Source organism: Poecilia reticulata, chromosome 19 (assembly GCF_904066995.2).
Source record: "Poecilia reticulata chromosome 19, P_reticulata-male-v2, whole genome shotgun sequence".
Lineage (NCBI taxonomy): Eukaryota > Metazoa > Chordata > Actinopteri > Cyprinodontiformes > Poeciliidae > Poecilia > Poecilia reticulata.
The window spans coordinates 10557030-10584747 of NC_088848.1; the positions used below are offsets into that span (position 1 = coordinate 10557030).

Consider the following 27718-nt stretch of genomic DNA (forward strand, 5'->3'; position numbering starts at 1 on the left):
TCGGATGAGATCAAAGCCTTGAGCAAAGATGAGTGAGACGTTCACCAAACCTGACAATGTGATGCTCCCTCTCTCCTCATCACTCATTCGAGCAAATCATAACAATGACACGGCCGCATGCTCATTTGCTCGGCTGTATCCATGTGTGCACGAAAGAAATCCGAGTAGAAACATCGGCGCTTGTATGTACAGTGGCTCTCAAATGTTTACGAGTTTCCTGTCAAAATGTCAGGCTTTTATGAACTTTTAATCTTCTTTTATGTGAAACATTTCCACGTTGATTTAAATAAACTGGAATTCATTACATACGGTATTATGTGCGTCAGGCCTTTTTTTTATTTATTTTTTTTATAAATTTTGATGACTGCAGCTTGCAGGTAATGAAAAAACTAAAATCATTACTATGATTTTAATGGTTAAACTGAATCCACTACAGGTAGAAAGTTAGTTTTTGTCAATATGGACGAAATTAGGAGCAAATCCAATTGACTAAGATGCACAAAACTACCAAGAAATTTCAAAATGAAACCAATCACATGATATGTCATATTGAAATTATATCATGTCATGGCATCATGATTTTGCACGTCTGCAAAATTTAATCTATGATGGTTTTCAAAGACAGAACCAAGTAGATTCAACTTGTGTTTTGCATTCCCCAATACATGAAGCAGCTGAAACAGCTGAAAAAAGAAATTTACCTTCCACTTTCCATTTATTTGTTCCCTTTTTGTTGGTCCATCACATAAAACCTCAATAAAACACATGAATGTTTGTGGGAGTAAGGTGATAAAATGTGAAACAGTTAAAAGTGGGTGAGTACATTTGCCCTGTAATCAATATCTAGCCAGAGGGGGGTAATTTCTATTTTCTGGTGCAAGTTTATTAGTGCAAGTGATGAAACGCTGACCAACAAGCAGCGTCACTGCCAGGCATCCAGCCAGTGTGATGTGTGATTCACTGACAAAAACTCCTCCAAATGAAGACGAGCGCCAATATGCTCAACATCTTCCCAGAAAGCATTTGTCCGTCTGAATGCATTATCAGACTGTCTGAAAAATACTAATATAGATAAATGTGCCCGCTGCAGAAACAAAGAATGGAGAAGCGCGAAGAGACGAGAAATGTCCTAACTTTAAACTTGAATTATTGTAAAAAATAAAAAAAATATTCACAGTAGTAAATATAACATCTTGAACCTTCTCTCCAGGGAATGGGTACAGAACATTTCTTGATCAGAGACACTTAGGTACAGAACGTACTCACAATAGACATTACAGCAGCAATGTGCTATGATGAGAACAGGAAACACAACCAAAACAGTTTCATACAAGAAGTTGCGGGGTGTCTGATATCCCTGCAGGCTTTGATGTACTTTTGTCCTGAACAGGAAATCTAAGCTGTAGTAGGGTAAAACGAGGATGTCCCGAGGATTTAAGGGTGAGGCCATACTTACTTGTGGAAGATCTTGGCTCTTTTGTCGCTCGAGAAGTTTTCCAGCTGCAGCGACTCCTGGGTGAGGAAGGCCACGGCCAATTGGAAGTAGTTGTTCCACAGCTAACCCAGATAAAGGCAGAGAGAGAGAGAGGCGGATAGGGAATAAGAGACCGCTTCACTCACAGCTCCAAGCCAGCTTTACAACAATGTTATTCAGTGCTAGACAGTGTGGGCAGGAGAGCTTTATGGTTTCATTAAATCAAAAGCTGCAGATGAGACGGTTACAGTTTGTTGCTGGGAAGTCGTCCCAATGGATGCAGAGGTTGTTGATTTAGGTCAATGTCACCCACAGGATGTTTTCCGTCAGGGAACTCTGCAGCTTTATTCATTCCTGCGTGACTCTTCTTTGAATGTAAAATGTTTGAAATGACGGTTCCTTATAAAGAATTGCATTGCGAGTACAAGGTCAAGTCAAATTTATTTGTAGACGTTTCACCAACAAGGCAGTTCAAAGTGCTTCATGCCACAAAAACAGCATTCAGTCACAAATTATGAAACAAGCAATGAACATTAATTACATAACTACAAGTGTACATGTAAGAGTTAAAAGGGTTCCAACATCATATCAAGCCTGAAAATGATGCACAGATGGACAGATGAGATGGGATGTGGAGTAAAGTCTGGAATTCCAAAACTGTTTTTCTTTCTCCATAGTTTTCCAGACCTAGAGAGAACTATAATTCCACACTTTTCCCAGAATGGATAGGATCCCTGGAGGAAAACACTTGTTTCTGTCCTGATAAACTGAGATGTAACCTTTTTCTTTAAACCACAAAGACAGTTTTAAGTGCTGTGAGTCACACTAAAAAAAACCTACATTAATCAGTCCATAAAGGCTCTGAAATCTCTGAAGGGTTTAGGTGTTGACAACATTCTTTCATGTGTCAGATATTGACGGAGAAAAAAAAGAAGCTATTGCTTTATTCAAAGGGGAGCAGGTAAAATATTCAGCAATGGACATAAAAATTGCAGGCTATTACAATGTAATTGATGTTCTCTATCGCTGTCTCTCTGCAATTTTCATAGCGCTTCAAATGTCACATCCAGAGTTTACATGACAAAAAAAAAGGAGCATTATTTGGAGCTTTGTGGAGCTGATGCAAAGTAACTTAAACTGAGGAAGTGATTATAAAAATCAGTGCAATGCTTACCTGTAGCTCAAAGTTGGCTTGATCCAGAAATTTCTTGCTCAACACATCTGCGTACTGGCTAATAGCCCGAAGGAAAACCCTGGAAACACAAGGGAGGAGAGCTGTTTATAAGAAACAGATGCAGAATGCTTCCTTTCCATCAGCCTTGAACAATATGAAGAAACAGACAGCGGCAAATATAAATTGTCTGTTTAGTTATAGTGGCAGTAACGAGGCTTCAAAGTGTCATTTAGTGAGGAAAATCTCTAAAGTTTAAATAAATTATGGTAAAGTATCTCCTTTCTATACACATACACCGCAAGTAGATGCCACTGCTACAGAATGAACATAGTCAACTGAGGTGTCCCAGCAAAGATCCCATAGTAAGAAACGACAAATAGAAACAAAGTCTCAAGATGGATGCTGTTATGCATATAAGCTTATTTCTCTTATTTTTCTGAAAGTAAGTTTTAATGTTGCATTAATAAACGACGTCTGACGCACAACACAGAGCAACATTCACAACTTTATCTTACCAATCTTTTTTAAACTCCATTAAAAACTGCTCAACAAGTTATGTTTATTATTTCAACACTTTTCAGTGGGATGTTTTGATCCCAGCGAGAAAAAAGTTTTTATAAACGGGTGGTTGACACATTTTTTGTAAAATTAATTCATGACATGGATACACAGAAAAAAGCTGTAAAATTCACTGCAAACAAAAGACACAGCCAAAAAACAGACCTCATCTGTCTTTCTGTCCATGTGTGATGAGAGCTTGTGCCCAGAGAACCTGGCAGCACTTCTGCAAAGGGTTGATTTATGGATTCCTTTGTAATGTTTAGGTTTACATTTTTTGGACGCAGCTGCGCTGAATGAAAAAGGTTTTAAAATGTGGGGATGAGGGTTTCTAATGCAGGGCACTAAAAAGTTGGGCTATGCTTTGAGCTTTTTCAAAACTGACTTTTTATTTTTAGTTTTTATGAATAGTATAATGTAAATATATTTAACATATTTCTGAGTTAATTTGCTCCTTTCAAATGTTTGAAGTTTTGACAGATTAAAGCTCAAGAATTAAGTTTTGAAGTCGCTCAATAAGACACTGAAAATTGCTTCTTTTTTTTTGGTAATGTGTCGATACAAAGAAAGATTAAGGTTTAGATATTATATTTTAGAGTCAGAAAAACCTAAATATGCTGAAAACATTTTTCAATGTGGCCATAAATCGACAACAAAAGAAAGAAAAAAAAAACAGCACAATCTACTTTTGTACATTTGCCCTTATAAGCATTAAACAAATCAAATCTCGACAGCAGGTCAGCGTTTCTGTGAACCCACATGGGAGGCACAATAGATAGCAGGAACACTAGAAATACATCTCCTGCGGTACATTGGCTGATAGGTTAATCCACTCCAACGCTGCTGAATTAAATGTTAATAACTTAAGTGGCATGAAGCTTTTAGAGGCAAATTATTAATGCCACTCACAGAGATCCTCTGCCTCTGCTTAATTTATCTTTATTTCCTGGAAGAAGTTGTGGTGCAATGTGTGCGCCAATCTTGAAGAATCACACTTGAAAATGTACCTTCAATAGAAAAAAACCCCAACAACTTTAAAGCACAGCATATTCAGTAAATACTTATTTAAAGATCCATTGTCCAAAGTGCTGTAACTTGTTATCTCGCAACAGAAGGTGTTCCTATAAAATATTGACCGAGTGTGGCTGAATATATTAACTCTACACTTTTCACATTTTCCATTTGGAAAATAAAACATATCTTTTTTTCCCTCCACTTCACACTTACACAGTCATTTGTGTCGGTTAAATGAAATCCAAATAAAATCCATTTCAGTTTATCACTGAAACATGACACAATGTAAAAAAAAAAGAAAAAAGTTCAATGAGGCATGGGCATGCAATCCACTATACATAAATGCAAAAAACAAAAACCCGGTTGTCTAATTTAACAAATAATGATGCCTCAGGGATGTGCTGAAAATCGCAAAGGGGAAAGGAGGACGGTTGTGATGCCCCATGAGTGGATTGCATCAGAGTTTCATGAGCAGGCAATAAAGTGGCATTAAGATGCAACACTTGTGTAAGCAACACTGGCAGGTGAGCAGACATCTGCTGCAGGGGTAGCTTCAAGAGAGCCTTGTCCTCCTCACCCACGCTAAACTCATTAAAAACAGGATCACATAATGATGGGAATTGGCTGTTTCGTGCGTATTATCTCTAAATCTCCTACACTCTCCTTCAGTTGTACGGGATTAGGGATCTTTGAGCTTAATGGAAGGTCTAATGTTTAATGCGGTGGATACGGCGCCGGGGGTTTCCCACTGCCTGGAATAACTGACCTTGAACAGGAATAAAAGAACTGGTTCGACAGTAGAGCTGTGGGACCGCCGGTATTTTCAAGTCATACAATATTCATCGCCCATATATATCTCCATTGCTGACTAAGCGCTATCTGAGGGTGCGATACACATTCCCTGTGACCCCAATCATTAGTCAGAAAGGTTAACTGTCATTGAACACCTTTGGATATTCCATTAGAACTCCATTCCTCCAGCTCTCTGCATCTTCCAAGCACTCAGACAGCCTATTATCACTATCCTGTCTGCTCCTGCACAGGCTCCCCCTCAGCAGACCTTACTCAATTTTCTGCAGCTGTGAACATGCCAATATAGTTTATAGGTCCAATGCTGGACTAATGCTTAAATGTATTTCCTTCCTTTGCACCTATGACCTAAGAAAGAACCGGTGTTCGATATGTGCAGCTAATTGCCGACCTATTTTTATATATAAGCTTCTCGTGTTTATTTGATGACTGGAGACCAAAGAATACAAAAAAACCTCTATTATTCATTAAATACTTCTTCAAACATGAAACGGAAAGAGGAATATCATATATTGTAAGATATCAGACAGGCTAACATTTGCTTTGCCTAAAAGCAAAGCAGAAAACATTTGCTTTGCCTAAAAGCAAAAAAAAAGCAGCAAGCCTTCTGTAATCATGGGAACCTGAAGCTGCCTTCTGAATATGGACAAACATTTTAGCCATTGCATTAACAGCATGCAGACAGACCTGTTTTCTATAAATGTACCGATTGTTTCTCATTTTCAGGCGTATGTTACATCATATTCTAATTTAATGTAATTATACAACAGAAGCCATTCTGGAACTGATAATTAAACAATACTACAAGGTTATCCTTTAAGGACAACCTGTCAATACACCAAACATACTGAATAAAGCAAAAAAAAAAAAGAAAAAAAGAAAAACAAGCCAACTTTTGGAATACATCTGTCGTCTTTGCACGTCACGTGAGAAGATTTTTTTTTTTTTCAATAAGTCGTCTATTGGAGAGATGCACTAAAAGCCCTCACACATAGAAGCCATCAGTAATGTTGCACCTTAAGGCACTGCTGTATTGGCTTCACTTCACAGCAGATGCCTGCGTTCATCATTTACATACTGTGACTGATGCAGTGCATTCTCAAAGAGCTCTCTACTTTGGTTATCTCTGTCCATAGATCATTACCCTAGAGAGACTGTGACGGTTCTATTAAAGTTTTTAGGTTTCGGATATAATAAATGTAAAAAAAAAAAAGAGAGAAAAGCTTCGCTGATTACTCAAGGTCAGAGAAATGTATTTTAGATAAGATTGTGCTTTTTTCTATAAGCTGTACCAACTTTTGAAACCTTTCATTGAGTTATAGTTTGAGCACTGTATATGTCCTTGAAACATTGCAATGGTATCATTGGAAACTTGCTGAAAAAAGGTTTTTCTTTATGGCTTTTTTTGTTAGGGAAGAATAAGAAGAGTGAGAGAACCAGGGGAATTTCACCAAGCCAAGGTGCAGCCCTCCCTGGACGTCACGTATGTGGACAGAAGCCTCTGTGGCGTTGAAAGAACACAAGAAACAAGCCATGCCAAGGTCAAGACTTATAAACTCCTGAAGGATGATACTACACCACACCACTATCACTCACAGTGTCCTGTCAGAATCTAATAAGACTGGTGGAAAAACCAAAGAAACAAAAATCCACCCATAAACCCCAGCTGCAAAAACCTACTTGCTGATTTCTCAAATCACCTCACCCTAAGAAAGCTACACCAGAAAACCAACTGGAGTTCAACCAATGCTCTGTCTGTAACTGTGCCCAAGATAAAAGAGTGGATTAAAGGAAGGACCAATGATACGGATTCTCCTGTCATTGGAAGTACACCCCCAAAGTTCCTATGTATGTAGAATAGAATAATTAAAGATGAATACTGGAACTGCAAGTTTGCATTACTGAAACACTTTTACTGAAAATACATAAATCATACATGGTCTTACTATTAGTGATTAATTGTAATAATCATCAGTAGTCGGAATTTCTCGAGGTGTTAGCAGTGCTGCATGCAGATTTAACTTCTGGGTCACACAGTCAGGATAACAGCTACATCAATGCTCCTCACAGCTTCTGGCAAAATATGACTCAACATGCAAAAGTCTACCGTAATCAACTTCTTTTTTTTCTTCTGCTTCTGATCTCCCCTCTTAGTAAGAAACAAACCCTCACAGTTTCATTCCTAACTGATCTCTGATGCGGCATGATGAAAATTTCCTGTCCTCTTCTACACAACTGATCTTTACCGTCCATACACAAATAGTGGACGTTTTCCCACAAATAAGCTTAAAAGTGTTCCTCGCAAATGTTAATGTAAAATATGTCAAGTAAAAGGCCCATTTGAAACCAGCAGTCAGTCAGTCCCTCCGCTTGCAGACATATCATGTGCTTTAACAGACGGGACAGCTCCTCTGTGAGCACATCCTGCCATTAATTACTGTGAAAAACTTAATGAGGTAGATGAAAATAGAATACACTCTCCCTTGCGGTGAACTTTGCGCAGACTTTACTGTAGGGCCATTTCAAACAAGATTAAAGGAATTTAGGTCCTTCTTCTAAAACCTTACAATATATAATTTTTAACGTGGGTCTAAGAGTGTGAAAAATTTGCAAGTCGTGGTCCCTACGGAAATGTAATACTAATAAAAGCTTAGAGTATATTCAGGTTAAAAGGAATAAATTATAAAATAATACAGAACCCTACAGTCTAACAACTTTAGGGGACAGTCCGTGCAAACAACTAGCAACATGAGTGAGACTACACCGTATCAGCACAATGAACATTAAGTGTAGATTATATTTTGTACCGAGGTACATTAAACTTGCATTTCTTCCAAATCCCACTACCAAGTAGCGTTTATCTCACAAAACCTGCAATGCCTAGTCTCCATACTACTGAGACAAAGTCAATTGCTAAAGACAAAAAGGGAGAAAGGATGAAAAATCAGTTATTTCTCTAAAGTACCAACTAAAGGTAAGATGTTTCAAGGTACAAAATGTTTTCCAAAAGAGAAAATTGGAAGAAAATTAAAACTTTGTCTCATGCCTTTTCTACAGTTTAACCTTCATTTTGCGAGATGTTATGACAGTGCAAGTTTTTTTTGGTTTCAGGGCGTTTGGCCTACACTAGCAAACCTCTTCTACTAACATTACAAATTGTCAATCTGGTCATGACTTAATCAGAGTAGAAACCGTACCCCAGCCCAAGTCTATTACAAGAGAATAATTTTTTTCCACAAAAACTTAAGCTACAGAAATGAAAGTGATTAACACATAAAGGGTTTTTGGGGAAGACCCAAATGTGTCACCCTAGTAATTGTTAGTTTTTGGATTTTTTTTCTTGGTTCTTCAGCTTCATGAAACCAAGGTATCTCTAATTATCTCAACAAAACAACAGACTTCATTAACTTCTGCTTAGAGAGACAAAAACATAACTAACTTTTTTTAATTAGGCTGAGCAAAAGCATAGCAGCACCTCCTACCCAACTGCAGTCATTTTCAGTCAGCACACATAGGCCATCATTATAATAAATATGCTTGATCAAACCATCAGTGACAGGAAAATCATCCAATTAGCATGGGCTGATGGGTGTGTGTAAGTTTACATCCGTACACAGGACAGACGATTTGATTTTACATCAATTTTTTTTAGATTATTTAAATAAGTTGACTTTCTGTTCTGGTACAAAGCTCTGAGCTGTCATATGATCTGCACCTAAGCTTTATGCTAATAAAAAGTTATCACCCAATCATACTTGCTAATTGAGTTCAGCAAGCATCACCGATAATCATCGTGACCCATTTGCATACTATTGCTGAATAGCTGGCATGTCTGGCAATGCTGAGAGATAGTGCAAGGTCAAAAACCTTCGTTATCAGAGCATTTAATTCAATTAGATTAACTTTATTTTAGACACCTGATCAAATATTAAGACTGACCTTTCTGGGGACACATTTGAAGACATTTTGGCCATGGCTATGAGAGTTTTAATACAATTAAAACTATGTCTTGTTTTTTTTTTCAGATTCGTTTTGAGAATTTACTCTAAATAACATTCCTGCACATATATAAAGGGAACTTTAATGACTCAGAAATATCACTGGGGTGAGTCAACATACTGCAATCATATGCTAGACCTTTATATTTACACAGAGGAAGAGCGTACCATCTCTTCAATCTCTTCAAAATACCATCTTTGAAGCAATCTATTTTTGCTTCAAAAGCTTCAATCTATTTTAGCATATAGAACACATTTTAAGAATAACCATGTGTTTGGATGAAAATAAACAAAAAATAATCTTTAATTAAAGATTATTATTATTGTTGTATATATGTATAAATATATATAAAAACCATTCAGTTACATTTACAAATTCAACAAAATACTTCAAGTTTGATTGTGTTTGCATTTATTAGTCAAATCCGCATATTATTTTTTTCACATCTTCGACAATAATGAAATTCTAGGATCCAAACGTTTGATGATACCTTGGTCTTTCAACTTTAGTATATCATTGAAATGTTGAAATATTTAATGATCTCACATCTTAATGCTACTATTGTAATACAATGCCATCCACTCTATCATTGTTTAAATCAGTGGTTCCCAAACTTTTTCCTGTGAGGGCCACATAACTTTTCCCTTCTCTGGTGGGGGGCCGGAGTCAGTTTGTAACAAAAAAAGTGTTACACGTTTATGACCTGCGCTGCCGGAAATTGTTGACGGGAGGGGGGACATGACGCGTTTCTTGATTGATTTTTACCTAGAAAGCACATGGGCAAAAACCGTGAAACGGTCACTGGGACTGACTAGAATATATTCCATTGAGGGAAACCTGGAATGAGGCGTTCATAACAAACATGTGTTTATCTGCTCTACCGCTACCAACTGTACTGATTAAATAACAGAAAAGTCAAGCAGTTGCTTAAAAGTCCAACAGATGGCAGCAATGCGCCATACTAAACAAAACATCCACAGTTTACAGGACACACTTCCTGCTAAAGAGCCCCCTGGTGGTTGAAGAAAAATCCCCATATAAACCGGAAAATACAATATATGAAAAAAAATCTGAATGCTCTCTGGCATTGTTCAGGGGGCCGGACCAAACGTGGCGGCGGGCCGGATCCGGCCCGCGGGCCGTAGGTTGGGGACGACTGGCTTAAATAAACATCAGCATTGCTATAATGGTAAAACCAGGTTTTGAAGCTGAAGTGATACTGCTCTATTGAAGCAGTTTTACAAACTAAATCTACTAGAACCACCAGTTTTTTTTTTTAAAACACAAGTCTAGGAGATGTTGAAATTCAGACCTTATGATGGAAGTAGATAAAAAAGTGACTAACTACAGTTTGAACCTGCAGGCCAGTTGGTCTGTCGGTTTTGCAAATATTGTGAGAAAAGGTTGCGGTCCTCTCAAACTTGGCAGCCTGCTGTCTGATGCAAATGTCAGAGTTCCTCAAAGTTACATTCTGGCTGCCTAAAATTACTGACATAGCAGCTGTTGTAATGAAAAGAAGCTGCTTCCCATTTCAGAAAAATGTGTGAAGAAGTGAATGGGTTACTAATGAGGGAACAAACAGGCTTAGGCAGAACTACTTGCACTTTGGGCTAAGGGAGTTCACCTTCTGCACTGGAGTTTGCCGTTTGTGGCAAAGTTCATGTCAAACATTTAATGAAATGGTGCTACGTGCTTCAATATTAACGAAGCAATTAAAACAAAATCCATTCGGTTAAACCTTTAACATTTTGTCTTTTCATAATGCATACACAAGTTATAACAGAAGAGGAGGGGTTGGGGGGGGGGTATACTTTTTGCACACAGACCCATCTGAGTGATGAGAAGGAAAAAATGAAATCCCCTTTCTCACAAAGTCATTTAATAAAGATATAACTAAATTTTATAGAGTGAAACAGCTTGGATCCTTAACACAATTATGAGACTGCAATGTAGGGTTTTAGAATAACAGAAGGCTAATCTTCATGGCACGGCAGACCTTTTAATCACAGCTGATTGCTGTGAGCATCGATACTTATTTGAATTCCAAATTAAAAGCAAATCAGATGCGCAGAGTCATGAAACGGGACCTTTCAATTTGACAGTGGTGATCTAAATGAGATAACGGGTTCAACGGAGGATTTATGTTCAAACTGCAGGTACATGAAAAAGTTACAATGAATAGAAATACTGAGGAACAATGCTCAGGTAGGCCGTATCCATTAAAGAAGAATCAGCTGGTACTAAGGGACCCAAAGAGTGCCAGGAAAATAGTCCCATGCCATTATGTTACCACTGATAGCCTGAACGTTGACTATACAGAAGTGTTTGTGCGTTCATGTTTTCCCACCTTCTAAATGTTGGAGGTGAAACCGAGACCAAGTAACATTTTCCCAGCTGTTACGTTTTGGAGAACCTGACGGAGTTGCACATGTACCTAATTAAGCTGTAAGAGTTTGTGCTAGGCATATCTCACCAAACTATACTGAAATGAATCACACAATAACATCATTTATATTTTACTTTAAATATTCACACTTATAAAGGTGATTGTATTTTTATCTCCTCAAGTATAACTTCATTTGTATAGTGGGATTTTTCTGGTTTAAAAAGTCTATGTTTTTCTAAACTTTTAAAGACCAAATGGAAACTCTAAGCTTAGACTCTATGCAATTAAGTCAACACTGCTATGATGGATTACATGCACCAGTGTCTTTATGTCAGCCTTTTATTAAGACCACTGTTATCATTATGTCAATGAGCTCTGTCGATTACAGTGCTTCAGGCCATTGTAACCAAAATGGAGGTAATTGGATGTAATTTGGGAAAATAAATGTCACTTTTACTTGGTTTACAATGATAAAAAAAGAGGAAATAACAAGTAGGAGATGATGTGTATAACTGCTGAACCGATTAAGTTCAGCATAGGAAGGGGGTTAAAAACGGGACAAACGCCCATACAGACTAATACATTGTTTAGTGCATTACCATTCCAGATATTTACTTGTGCAGTTTACACTTTTACCTCAGTGAAGGAACCATACATAGGCAAACAAAATGTGTTTAACCAGCTCAATCTTAACAGAGAAATAAGGTAGGCATTTTGGTAGCATCGACTTTTTCAAAGTAGATGCAATGTGTGCCAAAGTGTGTGTGTGTTTTTTAGCTGTGTTTATATAAAAAGTGGGACCACTTACATCTATCTTACATGGCACATGTAAGATACATTTTTCAAATAGTATTTTCAATTATACAAATCTTACAAAAGTCAGATATATAACAAGGGACATTGTTGTTAAAAGTTTTTATATGCTAGGTTATTAACATACAGCTTTACAAATTAAATAACTTTATTCAAACTGACTACCTGTACGTTTTGGTTTTTTTTGCCTTGCAGATCTGCCCTCCTGATCCTCCATGAGTCTTTACTTATTTAGGAAAGTCTGAATGGCAGCCACCCAGTTTTATAAAACATCAGCTTCCTCCAGAGGAAGAGGATGATGGAATGCATATCAGAGTTAAAAAGCTTCTTCGTTCCCATTTCTTACTTCACACATTTCCTTCGACCACATAACTTTCATAATGTTAAACTGAACTGGAACTTTAAAATTTTCTTATGAATCAGTAATTTACCTGAGTAATTAAATAGCTTTTAGACGTTGATGACAGGCTAAAGTGTAATGCAGTCAGAGTGGGAGAACACATTACATATCACTAACTAGAACATTTCTGAAGAAATTTAAACTGGGGCCTGCCAAAGTGTGCCCGTCGGTTGGAACCCAGGAGTCTGATGCTAAAAATTAGCATTGTAGCATAAGGTAAGCTACAATGTCCTCAATAGCATGTAGAGAGTCATAAGCATGTTGAGTAACATGGACTTCATGTTATTTTAGCTTAGTGTATAAGCTAAAATTAGCCAGAATGCTAATGTTAGCCTAAATGCTGTCAGTAGCATGTGGGGCATCACTGGCATGGTGTCTTACCAGGCATTTCAATGCTCTCCTATGCACTGCAATGCAGGTCCCAATTACACTCTGATTATTTGTCTGTGAATGCAAGAAGGATCACATTTTTTTTTTTTAAAAATAATCAGTTAATGAAGCATTGTATTTAGCACTGCTGTTTGTCAAAAAGGGAGTGACATAAAACACAAAATCTGACTGACGCATCAGAAGTAACCACATTAGAGACATTCAATAAAATGATCAAAACAAGCAAATGTGTTTCATGTTGCTTCAGAGAACACATGTGAGACGCTCTCCATTGCCAATTAATCAAAACTCTCAAGTCGTGGCCAGTTGGCGCAGTGGTAAACGACAGTCTGTGGCTGACCCCGCTGATGCTGCTGTCACCGGGGCAATTAGAGCCCATAAATCCGTTTGCTACCCGGAGGAAAGTAGGAACTGATGGCCGGAGAAAGAGTAGGAGGTTAAGCCCATCTCATTAGTGGTGCTACCACAATGTGGGGACATACAGAAGCCATCTGCTGACAGTAGGAGTTTCAAATCGCTGAGCTCAACGTGACATGAGTTCATCACAATCAAGACACCCAGGAAGAAGCCTGAAGAGCATTCCAGCATGTCATGAAGCTCTTTCTACAGTAGATGTTACAACTAAAGACAAGATCAAATACCATAACAGTCCTATTAAGTGAAATGTGAAAAGTGAATATTGGTGTACTAGTGTTAGATGCATATGCTCAAAGATCTTCATTGAAAACAGTGACTACGCTAATCTGCATGTGCTTCGCCTGCACGTTGCAACAGTAGCCTTAGTAGATGAATTATCTCAGTTTCTACAAGTAAAGGATACTTTTTTATGTTTACATACACTTTACTTCAATTTTAATACAATATTTGTATTTAAAACAAGTGTTATTGTGCTACCGTTTTAATTTTGAGATAAAAATGTTAATGCAGACACTGTTAAAGTAATGCATACCATCATGGCTGTTTATATGGGCCGGAAATATTAGAAAAAAAGTAATGCATAAAGTCATTCATAGGTAATCCAATTATTTATTTCCAAACAACTTAATATTAAGTCAATACTGAAGAATTGGCAGCAATACTGAATTAAAATCGAATTGAACAGCAAGTTTCCTAACAATGCCCAGCTCTAATCAAGACTTGATATGCTACTGTGACCTAGGTCCAACTTCAGTATTTGCTTAAGGCAATTAAAAGGAAAAAGGAAAAAAAAGGTTTTGCAAAACATTAATTGCGCTGTCATGGAATGAAGCATTGTGTCACCTTGCTCTGCGAGGAGGCAGCAACACATCCAATCAAACACTCTCAGGTGGATGGCAACAAATGGAGGAGTTTTGCTAATTTGTCATGAAGCTTGCACTTGAAGTATTTCAACAAGCTCAAGTATAAAGAAGGTGAGATGAGTCAGGCTTTGACAGACTTGTTTTTCATTGAAATAAATAACAATTTACCTCAAGCAAGTGACAGAATGCACAAGCTCGAATGCTGAATTAATCTTTTGGCTGCCTGTCACGAATGCACAAGCGTACAAAGGTTTAGCTGACAAAGAGTCTGCTGAGGCAAAGGGGATGACACACCGGTCTCAAGTCGGCGTCAAAAATAAAACTCTTTATGCACCACGGTACAAAGCAGCAGCTTAAAAAAACCTGATGGCACCTCAGTGGTGTCATCAATCTGGCTTAATCACAGGATTACATCAGCTCATGAGTTGTTAAATGAGCTTTTTTTTAATGTTAAATGCTAAATGAGTCATGTTGAAATGTTGAGTGTGAGGTTAAGGAAAGGTCAGTAAGGCCTCCCTTGTTCGCTAACATGAAAACAGATGTCACTGCTCACCGGAAGGGAACTGGGCGCAAAACACATCAACGTTTCTTGCTTTGTGACACAGGCAGCAAATACTGACTGTCTTAGAAAAGAATACGGCATGCAGCAATCAACTGGATGAATAAAAGCGATATAATCTAAATCTAGCAATGCAATCTGTAGTCAAATGCCATAGCTGGAGATGATGCTTTTGGCAGGAATAGGAAGAGGCTGAAAACTGCTCAGAGTCAAATAGAGGCCAGCATAATAAGCACAGCACCTGCTGCAAATAGCTGGTTTCCACACCCGCAAAAACAAATTCTGACCAACGCAAGTGCCGTTTAAAACAAACGTTTGACCCCAGTTTACCAGGAGACACTCAGATTGTTAAGCAGCCAGAGGTGCAGTCGTTCTACCATATCCTGCAGATGCATGTGGGCAGGGTTCACAAACAGGCTTTGCAGTTTTATCCCACAGCCAGTACCTGTAGTATACAGACAGGTTCATGTACTGTCAGATTCAAAGTTTGACAGCTTGTTTTTCCACACAAGCAAGAAGAAAATAAAAATCTTACACAAACAGAACTCAATGTTAAGCATTCATACATAATTGGTTCTCTTTGCTAACATGGTAAAAAGGTTTTTTTTGAAACCTTAAGGATTTTTAAGGGTGTTGTCTTTATGTTTTTGTGTTCTGATTCTGTAATTTTCCTAAAATCATCTCAGTGCTGGCCTCCTTGGGTTGAGCGGTGGCTACTGAGATTGAATTTCCCTATTGGTTACAACAATACAGCTTGGTTTGTGTCCAAGCACTCTGGTATAAAACCACACCCAGTCAAGGCTTGGAATAATGAATGTTGCCAGGATGGCTCTTTAAAATTTCTTAGCTTTGCACAAAAATGATTCATTAGCAATGTGGACATGGAGTGGAATGAGTTCTCTTCTGCTTTGACTGCTGGCGGTGGTATGCTGCAGGAAGACAGTGCAAGATAGATTGAAGTCTTTAAGAAATGGAAGGGGTTTACATGTTGCCATAAAGGTCTTCAAAAGCAAAAAAGTCACTGGATTTGCCACTAATTGCTTTTTTTTTTTATTTTTAAATAATCAATAAGGGGGTTTGAAAAGACGCCAAATACTGTACAGCGAGAAGAGAATAAGTTTATTGATTCTACCCACTTTGGTGGATTTTTTTTGTCTATGCTTTCATCCATCCCTCGATCCATCCAAGCTTCTATCCGTCCCAACATTCATCATTGTGAGTGTCCATCTTACTGTCCGGCCATCCATCCTGAATAAACTCTGCGAGTGCTCTTCCATTCAAACATCTTAAGAAGACCTTGTGAGAGACAAACGACTGAAGTCCTTTAACAATATATAGACAACTTGAACAGCAGCAGGGAGGCAGAATTAAGGGAGTATTAAAAAACACAGCAAGTCTTCTGATGTTTTTCAAGTCTTTTCATGAGAACAAAAGAAGTAGTAAGGAAAGTAAAAATCTTAAAAGGCAGATATGTCTTCATCCTATCTGGAATTTTCACAGAGACGACAAGAAATCGACCTTGACTCAGATGCTTGTAGATAAGAAATATAACGACTTCGGGTTTTCACAGTCAATTTCTGATGTGTCAACCCCTAACAGTGCATCACAACAGGTTCTGTTACTGCAAAAGTCACTTATGAAAAGGAAATATTTTCAGGTGGCATATGCACAACGAAAAGCTCTTGACTAAACTCCTGAACTAAAACATGTATTTAATCTTTTTTACTTTAAAAAAAAAAAAAAAAAAAACTCAAGCAAGGCAACATTAATAAAACAGAAAGCTGCTGTGGCACAACAAGCAGCAAAGTAAAGAGATGCTGAGACTAAATTTGGAGATTAGCAGACAGCATACTCCAAAGCATTTATAATTCATGCATTTGTTTGAGGCTGCGCTGACTGCTCATCTGATTGCTACACTGCTGAGGCCTTGTGCCGATATTTGCATGGAGAGAAAAACATTTTTGGAAAAAAAAATGAAAAATCTCACCCGCTCCCCACTGCCGTTCCTTAGCAACAACAGAGATGGACGTTTTCAAGCTGCTTTACTTTTCCGTGTTTGTGTTTGGAGTGCGTGTTAATTCAGCAAAATTTCACTTACTTGTTTTGCATCATGTTCATTATGATCCAGTCCGAGGGGTAGACGTTTTTCCCGATGAGATTTTTAAACATAATAAATGTTTCCATAAGGAAATCCTGTGGGAGAGAGAAAGTTGCCAAAATGAGAACAGTTATTCGTCTGACCTCGTATATAAGAGCACTATGAAAAGGTCTTTATTAACGTTCTATTTTATGAAGGCATATTACAAAATTCTAAAGACTTATACATCTCTTTGTTTAGGCCACTAAACGTTTCCACACTGATAGACTTTGAAGCATTTTCTTTTTTAAGTTTGTTGATGTAACATGACTAAATAAAAAAAAAACAAGTTTAAGTTGTTGTGCTATAAATTACTCTGAAAGAGAAGTTATGTTTGGCTAAAATTGGGTCATAGCTTTACAAAATCAGTGATCAGAAATTGGTCACAGAATCTCTCTCAGTTTTAGGGAGATTTCTTCTTAACAGCAGCGTCTAAAAACTAGCAACATAAATATGGAGGTTACTGGCATTAAATTATCCTATCTAGTTAAATGAATTTGTGTGAATAAGTGAGTTTGCATATGAAGAAAAACCGCAGAACAACAAAGTCATTCCGGTTACTGAAATGAGTCTAAATATGTCCCCTTAACAGAAATCTGTCTCAAACATATCAGAAAACACTATTTTATCTGTTTATGATAGTTTGTTTACAGGTATGTAAAAAGCATATATCTTTGTTATTTATATTAAAATGATACCTATCAGGATGTCAGCAAATATGAGTTTAATGAAATAAGGACAACAACTACTGCAGTCATGTAAGGTAAATTCCATGAATGTTGTATTTTCAACAGATGTACCTGGGAAGCTAATCTGATATCTGATCCTTGCTCCATAATCTCCCCAATTTCCTGACAGACAGATTTTGTTATTTATTGGGAAGGAGCAATAGAACGCTAATCTGGCTACAGCTACTGGAGAAATGCCGCTCCAAGGGCAGGATTATTTACGCCTGAAAACCTAAATCATTGGGATTTATTCCTGCTCTCCCACTACATGCTGGCTGCAATAAGTAATCCATTTTCCTCAGTTTCTGTTGTTCATGTAGGACCCTGAAGGCAAGATCTTTAAGAAATTCAATTTCATACCTCTAAACGGAGGACAAGAATTTACAGATGCCTCTCAATAAATAAGAAAATTCAGAAAGTCAATTTACTCCAGTAATTCAATTCAAAAATTGATATATATACACATATAGTATAGTTGCATGTTTTATAATTTAAATTCTGCAAGTCACTATGATTAAGGTTTACAGTTAATGATGACACAAAATCTAGTTTCTTGGAAAATTTGAATATCATAAGGAGATTTTTAATACAGAAATGACATATTATGACCGTACTGTAGCCTACACAGTCATGGTGAAGACTGCTGGCTAGACAGTCACTGACACGAAATCATGACAAAAAAAAAAAAAGAAAAAAAAGAAAAGCTGCTGCCAAACAATTTAAAAATAAGTGAAAGCAAAACAAACAATTCTGAGATCAGTTCTCAGAGCCCTTCAGAAACAAAGTTACACCAACTTGTGAGTTTGGTAAAGAATTTAAAGAGCTCTCAAAAATAAGGCATTATACTATCTAGATAACCGACTTGAAGAGGATACAAGTACAAACACAGTAGCAACGAACCGTTCAGGCTGGTTTACCTTAAGAAGCTAAAAGACATTTCTAAAAAAGGCTAAATTGTTATCACAGGACCTACAGAGATTGTTGATATTTAAATTGCAAAGGCTGTACAATGAGAAAGAACGTGCTTTGGAGGAACCAAACAGAGCATTGAGGAAAGAGAACCTCATGCAGATGGTGAAACATAGAGCTGGAAGTTTCATGGTTGGAGATTTTTGCTGCAGCTCCATTGAAAGAATTTTACCTTGTATCAGAGGGTGCTTGAGGAAAATGTGACATCATTTGTCAAAACATTTAAGCTCCAATGGAACTAGACTGCAACAGAACGAGGCCTGAAACGTCACCTTCCCTATAAGGCTGTAGTCTATGAAAAAACAAACTTGACGAGAGAACGTGAAGTTGCTCACGCAAACTCTGGCCCATACGCTATTTTTTTGGCGGTGGGTGAAACTGGCAACACATATGGTGAGGTGGGGAACAGAAGGTGGAACAGAAGGCGGTGCAGCTGTGATCTATAAAGGAGAAATCGCTTTCTGGTGTCTGTGAGAACGGTTCTATAAATCATGAATTATTTTTTTTTAGCATATGGGCGTATTTGCACTTTTAGTATAGAACATATGCAGTGTTTTATAAATGAGAAATGAGATGTTTACCTCATGCAAGGAACTCTTAAAACATCTCGCGTGTAAAAGCGGATTGGGGATCTTTCCTCAGACTGATGAGACACTGGTGGATGGTGACAAAAAGTGTCCTACTAAAGGTTTTTCAGCAAAAGAGGGTAAGGTGAACTATGGTCGGCTAAGGCTTCCTATCTTCTTTCTTCATCTGGAAAACTAATTTTCTTCCAGGACTAAGACAATGTTCATTTGTTTAACTGCAACAAAATGAATTTTTTTCTAAATATGAAAACATTTATTTATGAATTAAATTACCAAATTACATATTTATTAATCTATTCTATTGAGCAATATCCACAATAATCACCCTTCCAATTTTTAGCAACAGAAGAAGATGAGGTTTTTTATTATCACGACCTAATGCAGACTGAAACATCTTATAGAAAAGGGCAGACATATTACGATGTACTCACCACCACGTCACTTCTTATCTTGCCAAAAGTGTTGATTAGATGACCGTAATGATAGTCATCCATCTGTCTCAGGATGGCAGTCATGCAGGCCACAAAGCTGCCCTGGAAACGAGAAGGAAGTGGATTCAATAAACAATCGGGTTTAAATCAAAGAACCGGGGCAGAATGACTTCGTCTGTGGCTCTGATTCTGATGGCTTCAGACAAGCTCCGCTGATTGGATCCGACTCCTGAAGCAGACGCGGCCTTCCCCTGTTTGACGAGGTGGGCGACCTCACCTAGTGGGTGATCTCATTAACCTGCTGCCCTCCACTCCTCCGCTCTTTTGTCTTCACTGATTGTAAAGCCTGTGAGCTCCCAACAGTTCTGTTTTTAGTGCTGCAGTTTGCCGTCCGAGCTGTAAATTTGAAGCCAATCGAAAGAAAAGTCAATGTGCGGCTGGCCGATAGAAAACGAGCTGATGCTGTCTGTCTGTTTTGTCACTGCTTCACAGTGTAAGTGCTCCTCTGATCATTAATGTAACAACGCAGAGTGTTTTCTGATGAGACACTGTGTAGGAAAATTACATTCAAGGGTAATTACTCAAGAGATTTATTCAGAGAATCAAGATAATCAGCCACCAAGACAAAAAAAAAAATAAAAAATCAAGAGCGAAAGAGAAGCAGGAATACAAAACAAGCAAAGTGATATTTGCAAATAAGAAAAGATGTGGGAGTAAATGGAAACTCGTTTTAACAAAAAGTTAAATAAGAGCTACTGACATTTTTCAGGAACAAGATGTGGGTGCTGATTAAAGTTAAACAGCAGTTCTTCAAAGTGTCTAAGGTAAACTGGAACATCTGAAGCAATATTGCAAAAACTAAAAAAAAAGTTAAGAAGACCCGCATGAAGAGCAAAAAGAAAAACACTACAGTTAGTCGTTTTGTGCCACAAGATCTTGAACTTCAAAAACTTTAAAAACTATTTCCTGACTTTGATGCAATATGCTGAAGCTATTTCTATTATGTATACAAAGGTGCGTGCATAAACCTTGAAAATGTAGAGGAGGTGATTAAATTAGCTAATCAACCACCACTAGTATTCATGCAAGCACTTATTAATAATGACAAAAAAAGAAGAAAAAACAAGCCCCAAAACTATAATACTAACAGTGTGACAGACCAAATATTCTGGTAGGGGATTTTATGTTCTGTTCTTTGTGTGTTTTATGATGTTCCTGATAAATATCTGAATGTAGTTTCTGCTCTATTGGCTAGCGAAGTTGTCAGTCGATTGCCAAGTGCACCTTATGCCATTTTGAAGAAATTAGTTCTTCACCAAATCCATACCTAGGGGAAACCTGGAGAAAGGATATCATAATAAAAGTGGGGGTGGACAGTGAATTTATCATGCAAGCGATGTAACCCGGTGGCTTAATGGTTCTGCTGGAGACTTCGGTTTCTTCTGTAACTACAACACATCTGCATTCCAGATCTTATAACTAGTAGAAACTATATCCTTGCTTGATGGAATAATGTTGATAAAACACTAAATGTTCTACCTTTACAATAGCCAACTGCATTAACTCATTATGTTTTTTTCCTTCACTTTTCCTAGGGCCATACAATGCAAGAACCACTTCACTTCCCTTTCTGTAATGCATCACAGAAACATGCGAGTGCTGCGAAATAAACACAGAAATGTTTTCCAGTGAAGTGAAGAGTAGAGAGGTTCTTTGACCAGTGAGGGCTTGTAAGCCTCAGTTAGCCTAAGCATTAAAAGCTAAGAAAGAATTTGAAAGTAGCACAAAGACAACTGTTCAAGCAAGCATATAAAAGAGGACAATGGAAAGTTTTATTCTCCAAACTGAAGAACAAACTATTCATTCCCATACACACAAATAGCCCTGTCACCAAGGGCGGCTGGATTTTTCAGCAATAGCAGTGTACACGCAAGCTTGGCAGTCAATTTATTAATAAAAGAAGCAAAGGGCTTCAAAGAAGGCAACAATCTTCAGAAGTAATCGGCTCGGAGCCTTCTGCAGGATCTCTCCCGGCCAGGCAAAAAAAAAAAAAAAGACAGAGGGTATCCCATATTTGCTCATTCGCGGCATCTCTTCAGCTGTGAATGAATCCTCAAGATAAAACGCCCTCAGCAAACTTTACACGCTGTAAGCCTTAGCATGGGACTTGCAAAAAGGCTCCGAGGCAGCACACAAAAATGTAAGCCCCTTAAGCTGACTCCTAGTTTTCAATCAAGAGAGCCAAAGGAGAAGTGATGTACCTGCAGCTGTGAACAGGTGACTTTATTCCTGAAAACTAACAGTATCCTTTGTTTAGCTTCATCTCTCTGACAATCGTCTATGGAAGGAAGCATCCTCAGAGCACAATTTTGCTACAGAAATCTAACCATAGGGATAGTGTAGCAGGGGTTATGAGCAATGTTGCTTTTCCACAACAGTTGTACATTACAGTGGACCCCCTCCTAGTCGGGGTTCAGTATTTGCTGATTCACCAATTTGCAGATTTTTTTTTTGTACAGCACATCTAAAACATGCTGAAGAAAATGCATCTTGGGAAGATTAAACACCGAGGCACAATGCTACTTGACACGCTATTGGTTGACGTTTGCAAAAGCAACCAATCCAGGAGTGCCATTCATTTTCCTTGGCACTGATTGGGTGAACTCCTAAAAGCGGTGATAAGGAAGACTGTGGATGCCAGCTTCAGCACTAGTGCTACGGTATACTTAGTCAGAACTTACAAAATATGAAGTTATATACTTTTTAAAGGATTTGCCGGTTTCAGCTCTTTGTAGGCTGTTGTGATCCCTAACTCTGTAGATGTCAGCTTCTGCTGTTGTGCTTTGACTGTGCATTTCAAGGAAAATTAGGATATATGTTAGAACTATTGAAATGTCTTTCATTAGTAGGGGTCTCGAGTTTTTGTGGATTTTACTTGTTCGGTGACAGTTTTATTTAGGGTATCTCCATTAAAAGGAACAGGATATTTTGGCCCGCCACTTATCAGAGTTTATTTTACAAAAGAAGTTGAAACAAATGTTACTTTGCTTCTGTTACATAAAATGCAATGAATGAAAAAGTCAAGATTTCAAGGAACTGTAATCAGCTGATGGTGGAGTAAATAGAGGTGATGGATCTTGCAAGTACACTTCTAGATCTAAATAAAAAACAGAAACACATGCCACAGAAGCTGCTTAGGGGTAATGAAAGAAAAAGATGTGAGATCTGTCTGCAAATGGAAATATTTAGGTCCAGTTCACAGTTGCCCAGTTTAGTAAAGTTATAATCTTTGCACTCATCTCACAGTCTGTGCAGGTCTATTAAAGTGACAAGCTGTGTATGGAGTAAACCAGAAGCTCTCTAAGGCCAGCCAGAGCTCTTGTGGCTCATCTCTCCACTTTTCTCACTGGAATGACACCAGTAGTGTTACCATGACAACTCTTTCATTTTAAACGGGGGTGTTAAAGGAAGGTAGGTCAAATGAGGCCTTCTTGAGGAAGAAGAAGAAGAAGAAAAAAAAAAAGATTTGGAGATAGGACAAAATATTCCTCCGCACTCTTTCCGGAGTCTATCAATTGCCTCTTTGATGTATGTATGAGGATATGTGAGAGAACTGAGCTAAAAAATGTATTTGCACATCCTGTCAGGCCTAATAAACTCAGCAGTGTTTGTTTTTTAATTTTTTTTTTTGGGGGGGGGCAACACAAAGTACACACATAGCTGGCCAGCATTTTTCTACATGACATGCAAATTTCCAGGAATGTCACAAGATTAAATTATTTATATTACATAAAGAGTAAAAAAGGATCCAACATCCATCAAGATATATAACCTCCACACCATTATACTACTATCCCTAGCCTGAATTGTTGATACAAGACAGGATGGATCTATGACTTTATGTTGTTCATGTCAAGTTTGTAACACATTTGCAAAATTTTTCCAATCTGTTATTGGCCAGTTTTGATAACTGTGAGCCATTGTAGCTGATTTGTTGTGCATTTAGAGAGTATTCCAGATATATTGGATGTCAAATGTCATTTGAGCTAATGTTGCCTTGTCATCTTGGACCTGTCTGCACATTTCACTTTGACATCAAAAAGACATCATTCAAAGGAGATATTTTCTCTTTCTTTTTTTATTGGATGATCCTCATTAAATCAAAAATAATATTTTTGACCTTAATTTTCTGAAATGCTCAGATTAGCATATTGGCACCGACAACATTGCCATGATTGAAGTCACTTAAATCCTCTGTCTTCCCAATTCTGGTGTTCAGTTTGAGCTTCAGCAAGTGGTTTTCTAAATGCTACAATTGGGTGGCAGGTGACTGCTTGTTTCAACAAGTGGTACTCTACCTAATGCAGTGGCCAGTCAGTGTATATCTACTTAGGCCCTGGCACTCACCAGAGCGAGCAGCAGTATCACTAGGGAAAGAGATGTTTGGTTTCCCACCTGGCCCTGTTACCACCTCAACCTTATTTCATGAGACGGAGACAACGGATAGACGCTGACTAAGAAACTGTAACAGTTTGTGGAAGTACTGTATTGGGGGAAAAAAAGGGTTTTGTGTTAGAAACATAAATATGATGAGGAGTTGTGACATCAGATTACGTAAGATAATAGTAGAATCTTGAGGAACCCCACATGTGATCTTTATTCACACATACAAACTTTGCCAAATGACGTCCCAGACTTACAAGTGAGATCTGAACCAATTTAGCATTATATGATTCACACCTTTTGACAGCGTCAATCAGTATCTTATGGTGAACTACACCCAAAACAAACGTTTCAGCTGAATCACTGTTAAGGTGTGTGTCATCTAAGACAATCTCAGTGCTGTGTTTTAAGTAAAACCGACTGGAAAGAACTGAAGAGATCATTTTTGTGTATTGTCAGAGATATTATACGAAAATAAGTGCATGCAATCAAAAATGTTTGTGTTCATTTCCTATAGTTGTGAAATAACCCAAATAACTTCTTGGTAAAAAAAAAAAAAAAAAAGTCAAAATTTGTTTGATTCACAAGCAATAAAGTAGGCACTGTGTATCAGACTCGAGGGTCACAAAACCTATTAACATACCGCTACGATGAAGATGCAAAACATCTACTGTTATTTCGGAAAATAAAGGAAACTTTGCTCCTGATATCAATCACCAGTTCTAGGAGCTGTAGATTTCCCAAACCTAGACTCAATATCCATCTTGTGCTTGGGGGCAAATGAAACAGAATTTCAGTGGAAATGAAAAATCTGTGATTAGAGGGCAAAGCCAGACGCATCACAAGCTGCCATCAGGCTTGTGTCTGTCTTATAATTCATCTCACTTCAGCACCTGACAGAAGCGAAGGGGGGGAAAAAATTATGTTTGCACAAGATGGGGAGGGCTTTTGCATTAGCTGATCATTGTTTTAGGCCTTTAATTAAGCCAGTGGGGAAATGGCACGCCAGTCTATATTGAGCCACGTCCTGAGCTGCCACACATCTCTGGAGAGGAGAGTACGAGCAAAGGGAGAAGAGAGAATAAAGAGAAAGAGGTTTTGATGACCACCAGCAGTCAAAATGACTTACCTATTCTATTTTTGCTCTCAGCCTGACACTACATGACTTAGCTGGCTGATTACGAATGGAAATGACGTGCAGACAGAATTCTTTACACGTGTGATGTGATATTTAAAAAAAACGGAAAGAAGCTTTCGGTTGTGTAAATAAATGAATGCGCACTGGAAATGTATAAAAGAAGAAGGGTTACCCCTAATTTCATATGTTTTTGGGAGAGGGAGATTGTGGGGATGTGCATATTTCTTCCATTAGCAACTGAAGTCAATATTTGACCATCTTTATTAATAAATATTGTTTGGTTTGATCTGAAACCGCTGGAGATCTCAAACATAAAAACACAAAAATTCTACTTCCACGTATTATGTTGAATTTATAGCACAGTAAATCTCTTGATGTGGACATTTCTCTGTAACAATAGCTTTATTTAATTAGTGAAAAATGTTAGAGTGCATCAATTTTCCCACACAAACCCCTCAGGCTCCAGTAAATCCACTCTGTCTGGCATTCTGATAGGATTGGTGAGTAACTTCCATCTCGCTTGGTGATGAGCATACAAGCTTTGCTGAGAAGGAAAAATGGCCTTCGCTCAATTGAACATGTTTTCTTTAGGTGCGTGTTTCTGTTAAGGTAAACATAATGATTTCATCCAAGGAGGTGTGAAATGCCCCTCCGAGCTTCCGTACAACGCAAGATATCAGGAATCGATAAAAACTGGAGTTTTCTCTTTGGAAATGAGAACGAGTAAAGATGTCTGCTGCTAAAAAAAACAAACAGCATGTGGATGGTTTTACCTGGCCTCTGACAAGTTCCCTACTCAATTCAATGGAAAGAGGGCTCTCGCGGCCTTTCTGTTGGCCTCATGTCAGAGCCAAGTGGGTTTGCTGAATCATGCACAAGTGGCCAAGTGCAGAGTATTGTATGTGTCAGCTCTGCCTCTATTTTACAAGTCAGTGTGAGAAGTGCTCAAGGGCTGCTGTTTTTCTATCCCTTTCTATTCTTTGCCTGTACAATTTGTATGCAGGTGGTATTCTACTAATAATTTGACAAAAACTGAAATCCATATTTCTTTTTGGTACGCTAGCACCAAGAAAGGACAAAGCATTGGATAAAATGCCACTTTCTTAAAAAAACAGGAAAACCAGGTACTTTGTTTGTAATAGAAATGTACTTATTTGATCACCATTAGTATACATTTAAAGATTTAAGATAGATTGCGCTAAATACAGGTAAATCCCATAAGAAAAATGTGGTAGCAGCTGCAGAAGACTTGAGACTGGAGAAAAAGTTCTGCCTACAAGAAGAAAGCAACCCATTCAGAGCTACAATGTACGCAGTTCAGTGCATATTTTTGTGCTGGCATGGCCCAGTCAAAGTTCAGACTTTGGTAAATATGCTTTAACCCTCCATAAGAGATTTTTAGATTCCTCTTTTGGTGTAGTTTTGATGAAAAGACCTTTAGGAATTGCAGCAGAAAGGGACACACTCCCTCTGACATATCTGGTGGACACGTTTTCGGCTTCTTGTCAGTGGCAGAGACTTCCTGCGACATTGCTGCTGCCCAACAGACACACCATATCAGCCTCTAAATTCACACACACGCTCTCTCTCAAACACACACAGCAGAAAAAAAGTAAAAAATAAAATAAAATCTCTTCCTTTTCCTCTCCTATGACTGCTGCGCTACCCGGCCAGAATAAACTGACAGCTCTCGTCTCCTTCAAGGAATCTAACTCAACACAGAAATGACAGTCAACTTTCTTGTGCATGCTGTGTGGCTGAATACACTCAAACCAGCTGATGTGACAGATTGGTAACGAACCCGCTTCAACTAAAAATGCAAATATTTGCAAGGGAGGAACTGCAAATATTTGCAATTGAGAAAGGTTGAGAAAATAAACAATGTTCCTCTTTTTCTTTGGCAACTACTGCAAATTTTGTTCCAAGAAATAGAAAAAGTAAAAGCTAGCATGAAAGCAGAACAAGCTTTTAGCAAAAAGACAATGAAAACTTGAGCAGTATTTCAGTTGCATCTTAAAAATTAATGACATTTGTCAGAAATGCAAGGTGGAAATGTCTTTATAGAAAAATAATGTAGGCCTGGTTTAGGAATAAAGAACATTAAAGCACATGATATTTAACAAGGATGGCAATTTATAGCCATTAAAAAGTGACATCAATTTGGGTAGTAAAATACCAGACATTGCCATTGTCACATTATTACTGAATATATTCAGCCTTCTCCTGTGCTAAAATTGCAGCCTCTCGCGGCTTGGAAGCGCAGTAACAAAGCTTTGAGGTGGATGTGTTATTGTCAGTCTAAAATAAGCAGCCAGTTTGATACAACCGTGATGTGCTGCTGGTGCACTGTTAAGCACCTGGCAAACAATAACTCAGGAACAAATTTCTTTTTGATCTTGAAAGCTCCTTTGAGTTCTGCACTTGGTCA

At 38.0% G+C, this 27718-nt stretch overlaps 1 protein-coding gene across 2 annotated transcripts in view; it reads right to left on the reverse strand.

Moving 5' to 3' along the window:
• Positions 1-27718, reverse strand: part of dock1 (dedicator of cytokinesis 1) — a 204575-nt gene that overhangs the window by 49326 nt on the left and 127531 nt on the right. For both annotated transcript variants that reach the window (XM_081601109.1, XM_081601110.1), the window contains exons 28-31: positions 19710-19811; positions 16956-17050; positions 2649-2727; positions 1457-1557 (exon numbers count right to left, since the gene is read on the reverse strand). In XM_081601109.1, coding sequence (XP_081457235.1) covers positions 1457-1557; positions 2649-2727; positions 16956-17050; positions 19710-19811 — 377 coding nt within the window. The remainder of the gene's footprint in view (positions 1-1456; positions 1558-2648; positions 2728-16955; positions 17051-19709; positions 19812-27718) is intronic.